At 38.2% G+C, this 17,089-nt stretch overlaps 1 protein-coding gene across 1 annotated transcript in view; it reads left to right on the forward strand.

The window, feature by feature from the left end:
- The window catches only part of ADAMTSL1 (ADAMTS like 1), a 518,348-nt gene that overhangs the window by 132,042 nt on the left and 369,217 nt on the right, over window positions 1-17,089 (forward strand). Inside the window, 1 exon segment of the mRNA XM_068422922.1 lies at window positions 2,287-2,406. Within this exon segment, the coding sequence (XP_068279023.1) occupies window positions 2,287-2,406 (120 nt within the window).

Raw genomic sequence — 17,089 nt, forward strand, 5'->3', positions numbered from 1 at the left:
GGCACATCAAGGATAGGGGGATCATTAGGGGCAGTCACCATGGCTTCACCAAGGGGAAGTCATGCTTAACCAACTTGGTAGCCTTTTATGAGGACATAACCCGGTGGATAGATGATGGTAAAACTGTGGATGTGGTCTATCTCGATTTCGGTAAAGCGTTTGACACGGTCTCCCACAGCATCCTCGCAGCTAAACTGAGGAAGCGTGGTCTGGATGATCGGGTAGTGAGGTGGATTGTGTACTGGCTGAAGGAAAGAAGCCAGAGAGTGGTGGTCAGTGGGACTGAGTCCAGTTGGAGGCCTGTGTCTAGTGGAGTCCCTCAGGGGCCGGTACTGGGACCAGTACTATTCAATATATTCATTAATGAGTTGGATGAGGGAATAGAGTGCACTGTCAGCAAGTTCGCTGATGACACAAAACTGGGCGGAGTGGCTGACACACCAGAAGGCTGTGCTGCCATTCAGAGAGACCTAGACAGGCTGGAGAGTTGGGTGGGGAGAAATTTAATGAAATATAACAAGGGCAAGTGTAGAGTCCTGCATCTGGGCAAGAACAACCCCCTGTATGAGTACAAGTTGGGGGCAGACCTGTTGGAGACCAGCGTAGGGGAAAGGGACCTGGGGGTGCTAGTGGACAGCAGGATGACCATGAGCCAGCAATGTGCCCTTGTGGCCAAGAAGGCCAATGGCATCCTGGGGTGTATTAGAAGGGGTGTGGTTAGTAGGTCAAGAGAGGTTCTCCTCCCCCTCTACTCTGCCCTGGTGAGGCCGCACCTGGAATATTGTGTCCAGTTCTGGGCCCCTCAGTTCAAGAAGGACAGGCAACTGCTAGAGAGAGTCCAGCGCAGAGCCACGAAGATGATTAAGGGAGTGGAACATCTCCCTTATGAGGAGAGGCTGAGGGAGCTGGGTCTCTTTAGCTTAGAGAAGAGGAGACTGAGGGGTGACCTCATTAATGTTTAGAAATATGTAAAGGGCAAGTGTCATGAGGATGGAGCCAGGCTCTTCTCAGTGACATCCACTGACAGGACAAGGGGCAATGGGTGCAAGCTGGAACACAGGAGATTCCACTTAAATATGAGGACAAACTTCTTTACGGTGAGGGTGACTGAACACTGGAACAGGCTGCCCCGAGAGGTTGTGGAGTCTCCTTCTCTGGAGACATTCAAAACCCGCTTGGACGTGTTCCTGTGTGATATGATCTAGGTAATCCTGCTTCGGCAGGGAGATTGGACTAGATGATCTTTTGAGGTCCCTTCAATCCCTAACATTCTGTGATTCTGTGATTCTAGTCACCCCATTATAACTGCATTAGGTTTACAGCAGCTCTGATCTCACTTCCCAGCTGGCAGGGAGGACTGCCTCCTCCCAAACAGCAATACCAACTCACTTGTAGAGAGTCGCAAGGCAAACCTGTACTTCATCCTCCCCCGGGACACTGCACATCATATTCATGGTGCTCCCAGTCTCTTCTTTTTCTCTGAACTTCTCAGCTAGTGTAAGTAGAGCCAGGGTAACTATGGCATCTGGCTGTGCAAAAGGATAAATACAAGAAATTGTCATAATAACAGCAGCAGAGCATGGACTTTCTTCTTAGTAAAATTTATTTAGTAAAATAAATTTATCAGTACAGCACTTGTGAGTAGAACCACAGTCTATTTGTAAGTCCTGTGCTTATCTTAAATGCATGAGGAAATATTGTATCTACCATTCCTGATTGTAGTATCTTGTCCTTCAGATGGAGAAACAGAAAAAGTTAACCAGAATCTCCGAACTCCACAATTGCCGTGCACGTGTATCTCACATACCTTTATAAGAAGATAAATCAGTATGTCATATAAATAAATTATTTATGATTGTTACACTTACCTGATTCATACTAGAGTTGCAGTCCCTGTTGTCAAATACTAAAGTACAAAGTATTCTTTCTTAGCCATTTTGATAAAACATACTATTCTCTCAAGCTGAGTGACCTTCAAAATATGTTGTGAAGTACTGAAAACTGAAAAAACTGCCTTATAGACCATAGCTGTAAGTAACAACATAGAAACTTATTTTAGAAGAGAATCTCATGTAAATGGACATTATTTATTAACTTACTTTCTTTAAATGCGTGTCTTTGTTTTCATTAATGGCAATGCTGATGGGTTAGAATGTGTTTAGTAATGGAAGGCAAAGGACCATTAATGGACATTTCAATCTTCTAATCTGATTTATCTGGATATTATGATTGTGTCTATGACAGAATTTAGATTTTTCTTTTCCTAATATCGTGTTTTCCTTCTAGGTTTGTGGAGACCAAAATCAAGGAGCAGTTTTCCTACGTGAATTTACATTGATTCGGAGAGAAAGTCTTCATGATGATTTCCTATCTGATTTGCTGAATAACCACAAAACAGAAGATCCGGTAGGAATCTTCTATTATTCTAAAATATTTGATCAGAAATGCTTGCAGAAATGCAGATTTTTGTGATAGGTCTTTCATTCTGCTTCATCAATTTGTGGAAAGTTACAAAATCAGATTTGCTACATAAAAATGTCACGCTAAAAATATTGGAAATTCCATGTAAATAAAGACTTGTTCATAGGATGGGTGTCAAATGCATGTAAGGTTTAATTATTTTAAGGACAGAATTTTTCAAAAGAAGCACAGATTGGTCTTTTGCTTTCTAATGAAAAGTTTTTTCATTCTGAATTTTGACAGTCTAATTTGCTACCACTGTTTGATTCACACATGCAAAAGGAATTTATTCTTTGTTAAATGTGAATGAGTAAAGTTAAATTCACAGGTTATGTAAAAAATAAATAATGCTTTGAAAAGAATAATTTTATAAAATGCACCAAGGAATGTAACAAAAAGGGAAAACAGTTTTATGAAAAATATATTTTCACTCTCTTCTATATATGCCTGGCAAGATACTTGTTTCAGCTTCATGTTTGTCTTGAAGCTAATTCTCTGACGTTTTTGAGAAAAGAATGTGGAAGTAAAGAACTTGGGAGTCATGCTTAATCATGCTTTAATGTGAAATCAAGCAAGCCAGCTGATTTTAAACTGCAGTAAAATTATAAGTCTGATATTTTCAAGGGCTAATATATTATGATGTTCAACACATTGTGGTTTAACAGAAGTGGTGGTGCCTTAGCTTCTGATATTACCATGAACTGGTGATGTATTTTAGGGATTAAAGTTCAAAATAAAGACTATAAGATAGGAAAACAAAAGGAAAGTGATTCTAGAATAATTATGTGTTGGCACAGCCATGCTTACCGCCTTTTAAATCAACTTTTTCTCATAGCCTCAGAGGGCAATGCCTGAAGTTACCTTTCTTAGTGCATGAGTGAAGGTTAGCCAGTTATCATTGGTTGGAGCATGTAGACCAGGACTTTGGAAGGACGGGGTGGATGTCTTTTAATAAGTCTTGTTGCTCAGGTCAGAGAACCCAGTTAACAAAAGGAGTGAAGGCATTAATCCATCTGCTCTCAGACAAGTTATCTGTAGTGCTTTACAACTGCTAAAGATATTTCAGATCAGGCAAAACCAACACTTTTGTTCTACCACTGTGGGTAATTCTATGGCTGTTCAGGATTGTATCAAGCAACTGCTTTACTGCCAGGACAACAAAGATTCATTGAACAGAGAGTGCTGGTTTTCCTTTACCCCCATCAACTCATTGAGGATGTATGGCTGAAACTCTTATTCATGAAAACCATTTATTCTCTGTGGTCCAGAGAAGCAAGTAGCATTTTATTACCGTTTTGTTGGTTCACTAGTGAACTGATTTGTCATTTTTCTGAGTTGTGCTGGTCTTATGCCTGTTTATAAGTGTATTGCAATTGTGTTCACACAAGCAGGAAGTACTCTGCAAATTATTCATAGATTTGGCTTCAAGGTAGTGTTCTTTTTTATTATTATTTCTCAAGGATGCTGTGTCATTCCTGTGATGATCTTTCTGTGCAGCTATGTACTTATGAAAAGACAGCTACACTAAGAGAATATCACAGGTACTATGACTTTGCAATCTTCATTTAGGTATGACTGAAGGAACTTTTTTTCCAACCTAATCTCTTTGTAATATCAGCTTCAACTACAGAAGCACATACTGTTTTTCTCTGCATGACTGATTCAGTAGGGAACAGGTAGTATGGAAGAGCTTGGAGTAACTTTTCTGTATTTTGCCTGAAATATTTTAAATATATGTGTGGTCTCATGACTTGTTTCCTGTGTGCTACACAGACTTTATTTCAAAGACAAGCATTAATTTCAACAAGGATTTTTCTGTGGCACTTATTCTGAATTTCTGTTTCTTAAATAGTGAATTTGTTTTCCTAAATTTCTATGTCATAGACAGGATATTGTTCCTATTTTATGGATATAGACTCAAAGGCTCACAGATATTAACATCAAAAGCATCTACTTTTCTTGAGTGCACTGTCTGAGACACAAGGATCCATTTTTTTCAATTCACCTCACATGACATAGCAATAAGTTCAGAGGGGAACTATTGACCTCAGATGCAATCATGAGCACTCAGCATCTTTGTCTACCAAGCTAAAGACAACAGGTAAGGCATCTGCAAGAACAAAGAGTATGTGATTAACAACATATCAGAAAAAATGCTATGAGTGGCTTGGCTGGAATGATACAAACACTGTTGCAGAAGCAAAGATATGTAATTTTCCAGAACAGAAAGAACAAGCTGTATTTCAGGACCAATCTTTCTCAATTCATAGCACCAATAGTTTTTTCTCCTGAAATTTCCACTGTGATCATGGTGTATCTAACAAGAAAATCTACTGCAAAGATGTTTTTTTTACAAATTAAATACAGAGAAAATAGCATCTTATATCATGCTACCCCAATAAATCTCCCACTTCGGTTCTTTTTAGGAGTCCTTTTGCTAACATAGGGTAGGCTTGTCTGTTTGCAACTTTTCAAAATCAGTGTGTGCACAGAGCCTCAGAGAAAGCTATGCAGCTAGTACTTTAATTGTCATTTATAAAAATCTTTAACGTTTGTATTTTACCCTGACAATGACATGAGCTGGTTTGATGCTTTCTGTGAAAATTCAGGCTGGGGATCTAGATTTAGAAGTTACTGTCTGAAGAATGTGTCTTCAGTCTTCAAAAAAAGACTATGTATTACTATTTCTGTGGGTAGCTGAGAGCATCGGAAAAGGTTGATTCACTTCTGACGTCGAAAAGTAATATCCCCATAACTCCATAACCATTTGGGAGAAGAGATGCATTTCCAGAGCTGCCAGATAAGTCTGTTATGGTATAAATGACAGAATGGCCACAGTCAGCGAGCACACATGTATAGCTTTCTGGGCGTATGCCTTAAAGCTGTTAGAAATGGTGCCTTAATAATACCTTGCAATTCCCAGCAAAAGTTGGAGACATCAAAAGAGCTTTTTTTTTTTTTTGTAACCAATTACTATAGCAAGTATGCTTAATGAGGAAATACACAACATGCTTGCGAGGCAGTTTTAAGCAATTGTTTGCAAGCTTGTGTGTTAAAAAATATGTTAGCCACAATATCTTAGCTTGCGATAGTCAATGTCCGATGAAGAATAGAGAACACTATGTCACCTTTTTTGCTGTACCATACTGGATGCCCGGTTTCTACTATCTGTAGGCTTTATCTTGGTCATTGAAATGTCTCACAAGGATACTTTCCTTATCTTTCAATTATATTTCCATCCATGTAAATAATGTGATTTAGCCTCTTAATACTGTAGCCTTTAGGTCTTAGAGTTTCCATTTCAATATAAGCACTAAAACCTAAGTCTGTTGGTGTATCTCTACCATCATTAACTTCAGGGGAGGAAATTGCTAGAAGCCAGAGGAGGATTTATGTTTTTATCATTTTCTGTCTTGTGCAAAGCTAATAGCCGAGATTAACCAAATTATTCAAAGGAAGCCACTGAGGTATGAAACTCTCAGTTCCTAAATTATGATGTTTTTCTTTCTTTTTCTGGAAAAAAAATATTGAAGATAATTTAAGAACTAGCGCAAAATAATTAAAATCCAATGGAGCACATGAATTTAGAATATTTAGTGGAAATAAAACTTAGGGTTACAGAAATTCATAGTTTAAAGAACATCCCAAAGATTATTCTCCTACAATGTTCTGAAAGTTCCTATTTATCTGTTCCTGAAAGTCAGGGACAATACTGTTCGGGATTCATGAGTTCTGAGGCAACTCTATAAGAAGTAACTGTTGTACTGAGAAATTATTTAAAAACTTAGATAAAAATCCAAAGTTGTCTGTGCTGAGGTCTGATTCTGAGATAAAGTTATTGACTATATTTCTCTACATCATTATGAAGTAAGAATGAAAGCAATGCTTTCATTTTATTCACTTCATTTTTCTTCATACAGTGAAGAAGATCCAAGATGGGTGTCTAAACTTTGGTTTTTCCCTGTGTTACAGTTGATTCTGGTATTTACAGTGTATTGCTTATGCATTCCAGATGGAGGGGATAATTTTCAGAATTTAAATATCATGAACATTTTATTTATGCTATTTTTTGAGCCATGATTTTTTTTCCCCTTGTACTCTGAATTATTTGATGTGTAATGGTAGAGGATACTCAGCCCATTGACCTAGGAATTTCCAAGCTTCTCAGCTAAAGATCACGTATTTCTAAACTGTTATAAAATGGTGCTGCAGAGTCCAGCTTTGAGCTCCTTAGAGATGAGAAACCATAAGACCGCAGGAATTACAGGGTCTGCCCCATGCAACTGCTGACATGACAGATAAAGAAAAATGCTTTCATAATAGAAGGGACTCTTCTCTGACTAGCCTTACCTTGTATTTGCTCTTTATAGAGAATAGATTGCCCTGTTGCAAGTTGAGACAGTCCTATGTGTATTGCTGCCAACCCAATTATTTGAAAATCATGAGTCTGTCCTGGCAAAACCATGAGATTGGCCTCAGTATTTTGGGTGTAAAGCAGAGCTGCCTGATTTTCTACTTGCACACAGAGACCAGGAATTGTTTAAGAGTTCTCTGGAAAATAATGCCCTCAGGGAGATCCAAATCAAACAGAGTCTTTGTTTGGGGTGGTAAGGAAAGCAGTGGGAAAGACTTCTCACAGGCCACCTGTAGCAGCTGCATGACATGGCAGAACATGGTTTGTGAAGCTCACTTTCATGCCATAACCACTTGGTTTCTTTAGAACAACAGGGTGCCCCTAAGCCACAGGTTAAACATCATTGCTGTGGGAGAATCTCCTGTCTTCAGAGGTGAGAGAAGCCTTTTCAGTGAAATGGAAACTTGACTGCAGATAGTGGGATTCTCTTCTTCCATATAACCTGGCTCAATTGTTTCATCAGTTCAGAAAAATCGCTTGACCACCAGCTGATAAATTGTGTTCTAATTTTACTGAGTAACATCATCCTTTGTGTTACTCTTCTCAGAACTGATAATTTTCAAGTTCTTTAATATATCATAGTAATCTTTAAAAAAATTATTTTGTTAAACTTCTGTCTCATGATTTGACCCACATTGATGACTGCTTCTTATCCACTTGCTGTTTTCAGCATGGACTGTTTTCAGTGAAAATAATTCCCTGCCACAAATGTTTTGAAATGTTTTTCAGTCTCTACTTTAAAAAATTGTTACATGTTTCCTCCAGACTAAATTGCTCTAAGTTGATCAAAGTTTTTAGCTTAAAGTTTCACTTGCTGTAAAAAGGGAAAATATTAAATATGTTTAGAGATCTATGGATCATTGAAAACAAAAAAAATAGTATGGATTGTTGGCATTTCCCATTTGCCTTAATCTTAATTGTTTACAAGAACTCAGATACCAAAAGGTTCTGATGCTTTCTTGTCCATTTTCCTGATTGCCTCTTAATGCTATTATTTACATCCCTTTAAAAATAGAATTATGACCATTGAATGTTTTGGATTCCTAACTGTTCCTATATTTTTCTGTTAGAAAGCCAATCAAGACATTACTGCTCAGAAAAAAAAGATTACATTCCAAAGCTTTGAATCCAGGTCCCACAGCTGCCAAAACTGTCCTGATTGCATCTAGTGCTGGAGTTGATGCAGGAGGAAAGGAGGCTGTTTTTAGAAAGACTGAGTTATTAGACTTGCCCACATTAGGAAAATGAAAAATTGAAACACAACTGAGCCATTGTTTGTGTAATCATATAGTACACTGTTTGATCTACCACAGAACTTAAAGAGAGTTAAATTTATTCATATCTGTTCCAGATACCTCTTCCCTACAACTGAAAATGTCCCTAGTTTCCATCAGATTAAGTAGCTTTTCTGTTTGCTTCACTGAAATACTGGAAACTCTTTTTTCATTACACTGTTTCCACTTTACATGAGCTTAATTCAAATAACTAATAGCTTATTTTGCACTAATACAATATGGAGCAGCTCTTTATGTGTGCAAGTCTTGCCTTTGTGTGTTTTAATAAAGGTGTTTTGAAACTGTAAATTGCAACTGTAGTGTAAATAGTTCATGAAGGAAATTAGTTAAGAAGAGTTATTACACTTAAAATACGTATAGTTCTAGCTTTTCAAAGCAAACACTCAACATGACTGTTTTATAAGGTCTTCATTAAAATGAACAATTTCTCTTTTTTATATAACTGTCAAATTTTGTATAATAATTTTTATGGAAATTATTAAGGTACAATGAGTGAAGGGTAAGCATCAAGTAGATGAAAGAATAATATAAAAGGTTTCTAGCAAGGAAGACAGGATACTGACCTGAGGTATTCCAAGCTTCCTCCTCTACCTGTGGTCATGTATTTCACCTCAAATTGTTTTATAGAAGGCAAAGCATGAGTGAAAAGAGCTTTAATCTTTTAACAGCTAGTAGTGATGAAATGAGTAGCTCATTTAAACGTTTTGGAGGAAAGTGCTCCTTTTTGTTGGTCTTAGGTTACATCCGTGACTAAGAATATGTTTTTCTACTGCTAGGCAAATGTTTGCTGATTTTCTATTTTATAAATATTAACTGATCACCCTAGTAAAAGATGTGGTTGCATAGCTTTAGCTGCTTTCAAGTTTACCATTCCTCATACCTTCATATTTCTATGTTAGGCTGGTATATCTTTGAAGTTCTGTTAGTTTTCTTTCCTGCTTTGTTTGTTTATATATAATACATATATGACATATATAGCTAATTGCGTATATAGGTACACACACATACCCCTTTGTAATGTGCATATGCCTATCTAGATGCCGTGTTTGCAACATCAATTTCAGAAGTCTGAAATAATGTAGACATTTTAGCAAATGCTCACTACTAAGTTGTCTGAAACAGACTAGAAGAAGTAGTCACAGTTTATTTTTTCAGTTTTGCTTTTCCGGTAGTTATAAAGAGACTTCTAAACTATGGACTGTGATGCTTTAGGACCACAGACTTTTCAAGAATGCTTCTCTTGCTTCCCAGTTCTACGCAGCTTTCTTAGCTCCACTGAATATAGGCATAGAGACTTTGAGATCAACACTGCCCCTTACAGTTAATAGACGCTCTGTCTGCAGTCCTCCACCAAGGCCTCTCAGCATCACTTCAAATGAAAGGGGGATTATTTTTTTCCATCCCCTGTTCACACGGGCTTAGGCTGCCTCCTGAGGATGAAGGCTGGAGAATCCAGGCTAGGGAGCTTTGACTCTCTAAGGGAGAGGTAGCACATTGGAGGGATTAGAGAATGTTAGAAATGCTTAAACTTTTTCCTTTTTGGGTCACACTAAGTTGTGCCAGGGCACTATTCCTAGAAAAATTATACTACTGAAAAATCACTGGCAGGGTTCAGTGGCTAAATTTAGTTTTCTGACCTAAAAGTGGGTCTGTATGCCTGCATATTTCCCAGCTGTCATGTGTACCGTCATGTCCCGGCCTGGTTTATTGAGTTTCCTCTTGTCTAGGACACTGATGAAGGGTTTTGGAAACTCCTGCTCCTGAACTGTGTTAAGTAGGACACTGCCAATTTCAGTATCAGCAAGAAGCACTGGTAGATGAGTATATAGTTTACACCAACGATCAGAAGGCTTGGGTTCTAACAAACATCTTTACTGTCAGTGTCAGAAAGCCTGTTTCCCTTTCCTTATGTCTCTTTCCTTTTTTTTTTTTTTTTAAAGGATGTTAATATGATTCTCATCTCATGGTCGCCATAAATCTTACAGTGGTGGTTAGAAGTGACTTTGTACAAGCGTACCTAGAGACAAAACTCACACATTTCCATATTCAGATAAAGAAATCAGCAAGTAGGTTTGTAGACCAGGCTAAAGCCTGTCCATGGTCAGAATCACGTGGCTGCTTGCAGAACAGTCTTGCAGCATTTACTCTGCTCCTAATATCTAGATTTAGAATGATAATTACTTGAAAAGCTATGAATGGATGACTACAGAATCAGAATGAATCCTAAATTGCTCATCCTCAATTGCAGTACCATTAAGCACAATGTGGTTTCAAGAATCAGTTGCCACATATCGAATTGTTAAATCATTATGAATGTGCTTAATCTGTTGGCATTTTTAATTAACATTCTATAATTGTCTTATTGAATCCTTGTTTGAAGATTGCATTCAAGTCAGCTTCAGTTTTTTTCTTGTGTGCTTTCCATGCCTTCTATTCCTAAATTGTAGCTTTCAAATTAGTAGTGCAGGCCTGTATCCAAACATATTGGCTGTACTCCATTATGCCTTATAACAAGATGTTTGTCAGTCTGATCATACCAGATTTTTTGCAGACTTTTGAGAAAGCAAGCAGCAAAAGATTATTGGTAGAGTCTGAACAGTGGATTTACCAGAAAAATTCTTCTACAAGATGCAGGACACATAATATCTACCCTTGAAATGACAATCCACTGTAATACTTTTTCTGCTACATAGAGACTGTTTCTGGAGTGTGCTTTCAAAATAAATGCATTGAATTTTTGCATCATCTTGTACAAACTTTTATGTTTGTACAATGTCTTATCCAAAGAGTATTAGTTATTTGTCATTCTACAGAGAGATTACTATTTGAATGGGAAGCTTATTTATGTTCCATGTAGGTTTTTGCTCTGTGTCATTCTTACCTGATTTCCTTCAATAGCAATGATATTTGTTCTTCCCTCTTCCTCAGGTGGAATACTGTGAGCACTGGAACAATCTTTTTTTTTAATATGAATGTACTATGATAGGTATTTATTATCATTCCTATTTATGATGAAGACAGGAATGAATCTACATTAGGACCAGAAGATAGTGAGGTTTAGACCAGAAGGAAGGGTGGGGTATTATCCCTCCAGGAATTCATTTTTCAGTATAGTACTCACCCCTAAGAAAGTTCTTTTTATGCAGAGGTGAGTTTTCCCTGTGCTATAATGGATCACAGAAATAAATCTGTTGACCACTCCCTGTATACTGAATGCAGTTTTCAGATGCTATATACCTTTCCCATCGTGCAACTTCTGGACTAAGACCTGGACCAATAATTTTAGTGAGAATTTATGGGGAACAAAAGATGGGTTTAATGTGGCCTAAGTACTCAGAGCCAGTTCCTTCACTTGCCACTGAAAATTCTACATGCAGTCTTCTACATGATGAGAATTTTTACTTCTTTCCCATCCTGTAGGAAAAAATTCTGTTGCATTTTTGTGTTGCAAGAAAGGTATCGTGTGTCTTTTATTCCTGCATGCATTGCTGACCAGTTGTGTTATCTTCATCAGAGATAAACTTTTTTTGCCTTCAGTTCTCTATGATTTAAACCAGAATTGTGATAAAATAAGTTGTAGAAGGATTTTTCACCTTTTTACATTAATCTTGATGTAGCATTCTGGCTTCCATATATGAATCTAAAATAATCAAATAGATCATTTTTTAAATATATTAAGAAATGTGGCTAAGGACTTGCAAGGTATATTGAATACTCTCTGTCTATTTAGAAACTACAGTGGTTGGTGTATAGTGAAGTTGGATCCACAGAGTTTGGAATATGTGTGTATGAATTTTTCTCTCTTTGGTTTTAACCTACAGAGAAGAAAATATGGGAGTGATTTATTCCAGAAGCAGCTCTGCAAGCTTTTTATTTCTCCATTCCCCTTCTCCTACCCCCAAAATAATCAGCCTATTCTACCTCTTTGTCTTAAGCTGGTGGATTTGTTGGGAGCCTGATATCCAAAGTAGAACTTAGGTATAGTATTGCCAGTAACAGTGAGTGAATTTTTAATGATTAATTCAAAACCACTTGCTTTTTGTGGTTTCAAAATCCAACAAGATGAATTAGTGGTCTGCTTTGATGAAATTCCTTGAAAAGGAGCAAAGAACAGAGAGAGAAAGAAAAATTGTAAGACAAAATACAAAATATAGTACAAAATATTGGGCAGTATTTGTTCTGTCCCCTTGTTGCTGAACTCATCGTCTGCTAAGCTTAGTGCATAGCACAGGCTTTTCTGAACTTCAGAAAACAGAGCTGCATTTTAATTTAAGTTGCTATTTTAACAAAAATTATTAATTTACAGTATAGGAGTATGTCTTTGCTGACTTATGCAGACATATACTTCTTTTTTTTCCAAAAAACCTGTTTTAATTGTGTTAACAAATATGCTTGCTTGGTGTTGTATGTAAGTAAATTCACATTTCAACAGACTGCTGGAAATTCCCACTATTATCATATGCAGATATAGCTCAGTTATAGTTTGCTTCAGTAACTATGTGTGCTTAAATGTCCGTGAGAAATTTTGCAAAATAATGTTAGCAAAATTATTTTGTACTCTATCTTTTGTATCAGCCTTAGCATACAGAATGGAATAAAAATAACTTTAGCAAGCTCCACTGACTTTGCACAATTTATAGCAGAGGGAAAATTTTGTGGTTAAATCCTTATAGACTGTTTCATGAGTGTGAAATTAACTTTATGATACTTCATAGTTGCTCAGTTTGCATTCACTTGGTGGTGTAGATATGAATAATGATACATTAGCAATTGACTTCATGTTGAGGTCTCTTTGGCAGTATCTTCTGGGTCTTCATTTTCTATGTTTTTCTCGGTCTTTGTGATGATGTATGGGCGTTAGGAAATTAGATAGTCACAGGAAATAATAGAGATAGGAGATTGAGAAGGTGTAGGGAACAGGGAAATTCTTTGTAGCAGGAAATAATAAACAAGGCATAATTGATTGAACTGATGAACAGAAAGGCATTAAGGATTGAGCAGAAAGAGGCAGTCAGTCCAATACTACAAAAAAAAAAGCAGGTGAGTATGTGAGGATTTGGGGCAGACACTTGCATCAAGGCAAATGCTGCTGCATGAGGAAAGTGGACAAGTATGTCAAGGAAGATACAGAGGGCCAGGATCACTCTAATTCTAGGTGCTGCAAACCAACCCAAAGCAAGCCCAATTACTGTTTGTTCTCATCAAGAATCAAAGAGCCGTGTACTCACACAGGTTGGCAGGGACCTGGGGAGATCTGCCCAGAGCAGGCTTAGCTGGAGGGCCAAACCGAGCTGCTCAGGGCTTCACACAGTCGTGGAGTGAACCTCCACAGGCAGGAGACATCCCAACTTCCTCGGGCCCCAGCTCCACCACTGGGCTGTCATCCTGGGGAAAAGGCTTCTTATCTCCAGCCTGAGCCTCTCCTGTTTCAGCTTGTGCCACTATGTCTTACCTTCCCTTCACACACTACTGTGAAGAGCCTAGCTATATCTCTTTCCCCCATCCACTCCTGTAGGTGCCAGGGATGCTTTTGGGTTCCCCTGAAGCCATCCCTCTTCCCAGCTGAACCAGCCCTGGTCCTGCAGCCTCTCCTCACAGGGCAAGGGCTCCAGCCCCACTGCCTTGCTGGCGTTGTCTCACCTCCAGCCATCTTGTTGATGTCTTTCCTGCATGCAGGTCTTTCCTGATGTGGTCTGACGAGCACAGTGTAGAGGCGACAATCCCTTCCCTGGCTCTTGAGGCTGTCTTGTGCTCATATCCCCAGGCAATGCTGTCCCTTGTTGCTGCCCAGGTACATGGGTGGGCCCTGCTTAGCTTGCTGCCCACCAGGGCCATCCCCCGGAGCTGCTCCCTGGCCCTGCTGGCCCCATCCTGCACCCCACAGGGTTCTGCCTTCCCGGGGAAGATGTTCCTGTTGGCAAATTTCTGTCAAGGTCCCCCTGGATGGCAGCCATGTCTTCAAGAATATATGTTGTTCAAACAAAATAGTTTTGGAATGTAAATGACAGTGCCCAAGATAGTCACGTGAACGTAACTTTGCTGTCCACAGAAGGTCCAATAGGAACAGATATGAAAGTATAGGCAAGAATAACAGATAATAAATTGTCTAGTTATAAATTGCTTAAAATTACAAGGTTGCGTCATTAATTTAGTCAGTCTCAAAGGCTGTCATTCTGTGTTCATCAGCAGCTACAAATTGAAGACTTCAGTATATTAGTATTTTAGGAAAGTTGCAATATAAGCAAAAGGAATCACTGGCGGTGGTTCCATACTGACTTACTGGTGGAAGTGCTAACACCTATTGCATGCGGAAATGACAAATACATACAAAGTAGGGACTCCAGAATCAGTGAGCAAATAGTTTAGATAAAGAGATATTTTAATCATGAATATGCCTAAGCCCAGGGAACATTACAGTATCATCAACACTGATATGTATCATGTTACATTAATGGAACATTAAAAGAACAGCTGATTAACAAATGTGTTGCTCTCCTGCATTGCTGTTTTCTGTACAGAAACTGGACTTTCTTTTTCATTTCTGCTTCTTTGTTTAGGCCCCAATGGTGGTGTTATTTCTGTTTTTTTTTAAATATTTTTACTTGGATTTGCTTTGAAATTTGATGTGAAAATAAGGCTAAGGTTTCTGGTTTTACTTCTGGTATTGAGGTCTTTGTCTGACGGTAATTTTTCTGCTGCAGAATGTAATCTGTAGACTAAATCAGAGCATACTAAATTCCAACAAATTGCCTTATAGAATTAATACAAAATACACATTAGACTGCAAAGGATCGCAGAAGTACAGGCACATGCTGAAGCCTTTTATTGCTTTTAGTTTTGAGGATAAGAGATGTTGTTTCCTAGAAGAAACAACAACAAGAACTACCTGCCGCTAGGGAAGATGTGCCATTTCTCTTAATTAGAAGATACAGTTCTGACATCTAAAGCCACATTCCCAATATCAAATTTAAATGTAATTTGATAGCTATGGTTCATATCTTTCTATGTTTTCCACACAGATAATCTCCTCTATAGCTGTGTGATCATAGCCTTCTGTTTAAACAGCTAGAAGCATGCGTGTTTTTTTTTAATAGAAAGAGATGAAAGTAAGAAAAGAAATATTTCTGTCTACTTAGCTACACGTTTCTTTGAGATATGTAATATAAATACATGCTCTTAATTATTCTTAGCTCCTTCATTGATTTTATGGTCCTTCATACAGTTAATGTTGGTTATATTAAATTTACAAAGAACAGAGTAATTTTAGATTTCCTAAATGGTTAAACTAATAGTCTAAAAGCATAGATAAAGTTAATCATATTTATATTTATATAAATACCAGTACTATTCAATATATTCATTAATGAGTTGGATGAGGGAATAGAGTGCACTGTCAGCAAGTTCTCTGATGACACCAAACTGGGAGGAGTGGCTGACACAATGGAAGGCTGCGCAGCCATTCAGAGAGACCTGGACAGGCTGGAGAGTTGGGCGGGGAGAAATTTAATGAAATATAACGAGGGCAAGTGTAGAGTCCTGCATCTGGGCAAGAACAACCCCCTGTATGAGTACAAGTTGGGGACAGACCTGTTGGAGAGCAGCGTAGGGGAAAGGGACCTGGGGGTGCTAGTGGACAGCAGGATGACCATGAGCCAGCAATGTGCCCTTGTGGCCAAGAAGGCCAATGGCATCCTGGGGTGTATTAGAAGGGGTGTGGTTAGCAGGTCAAGAGAGGTTCTCTTCCCCCTCTACTCTGCCCTGGTGAGGCCGCATCTGGAATATTGTGTCCAGTTCTGGGCCCCTCAGTTCAAGAAGGACAGGCAACTGCTAGAGAGAGTCCAGCGCAGAGCCACAAAGATGATTAAGGGAGTGGAACATCTCCCTTATGAGGAGAGGCTGAGGGAGCTGGGTCTCTTTAGCTTAGAGAAGAGGAGACTGAGGGGTGACCTCATTAATGTTTAGAAATATGTAAAGGGCAAGTGTCATGAGGATGGAGCCAGGCTCTTCTCAGTGACATCCCTTGACAGGACAAGGGGCAATGGGTGCAAGCTGGAACACAGGAGGTTCCACATAAATATGAGGACAAACTTCTTTACGGTGAGGGTGACTGAACACTGGAACAGGCTGCCCCGAGAGGTTGTGGAGTCTCCTTCTCTGGAGACATTCAAAACCCGCCTGGACGCGTTCCTGTGTGACATGATCTAGGTAATCCTGCTCCGGCAGGGAGATTGGACTAGATGATCTTTCGAGGTCCCTTCCAATCCCTAACATTCTGTGATTCTGTGATATTTGTTGATATTAAGTGTCTATATATAGACTTAAATTTATATAGCTGTAAATATGTTTTTATACTGTTAGACATAAATGTAATATAAAGATAAATATTGCAATTATCTCTCCCTAATCTGTGTTTTCAGATAAATTTTAAGTGTACTTATCTTTCAGCTACAGTACAGATAATATGGAGTTAGAATGCACTAGTGGCTTAGTGAAGCAAATTCTAAACTAAAAAAAATTCCAAAAGCACATGTCTGTTATATTAAGCAATGAATAGATATCCTGGAACTTACCATTATGGATTCTTCAGTATCCCAATTATTTTTTTTAAAAAAAAAAAAAAAAAAAAAGAGATATTTTTTAAAAACATAAATTAAGATCTGCAATGGAAAACTGCTTCACATATCAGTAAAGATTAGCCACCTGCAAAATTTTTTGCCTTCATTAACCAACTAGAAATCAGATTACCATTAACAATAATATTTATGAGCAATCTTTTGCTTTCTTTTTGTTGTAATTTTCATAGATGTAGTTAAGCAGTTTGTGGATCTTTGATTTTTTTTTAATTGAAAGACATTGTTTATGATAACAAGTGCTTCTGATACTGTCCTCATTTAGGCCTACATTAGAATACATTGCCCAT

This window comes from Nyctibius grandis, chromosome Z (assembly GCF_013368605.1).
Source record: "Nyctibius grandis isolate bNycGra1 chromosome Z, bNycGra1.pri, whole genome shotgun sequence".
Lineage (NCBI taxonomy): Eukaryota > Metazoa > Chordata > Aves > Nyctibiiformes > Nyctibiidae > Nyctibius > Nyctibius grandis.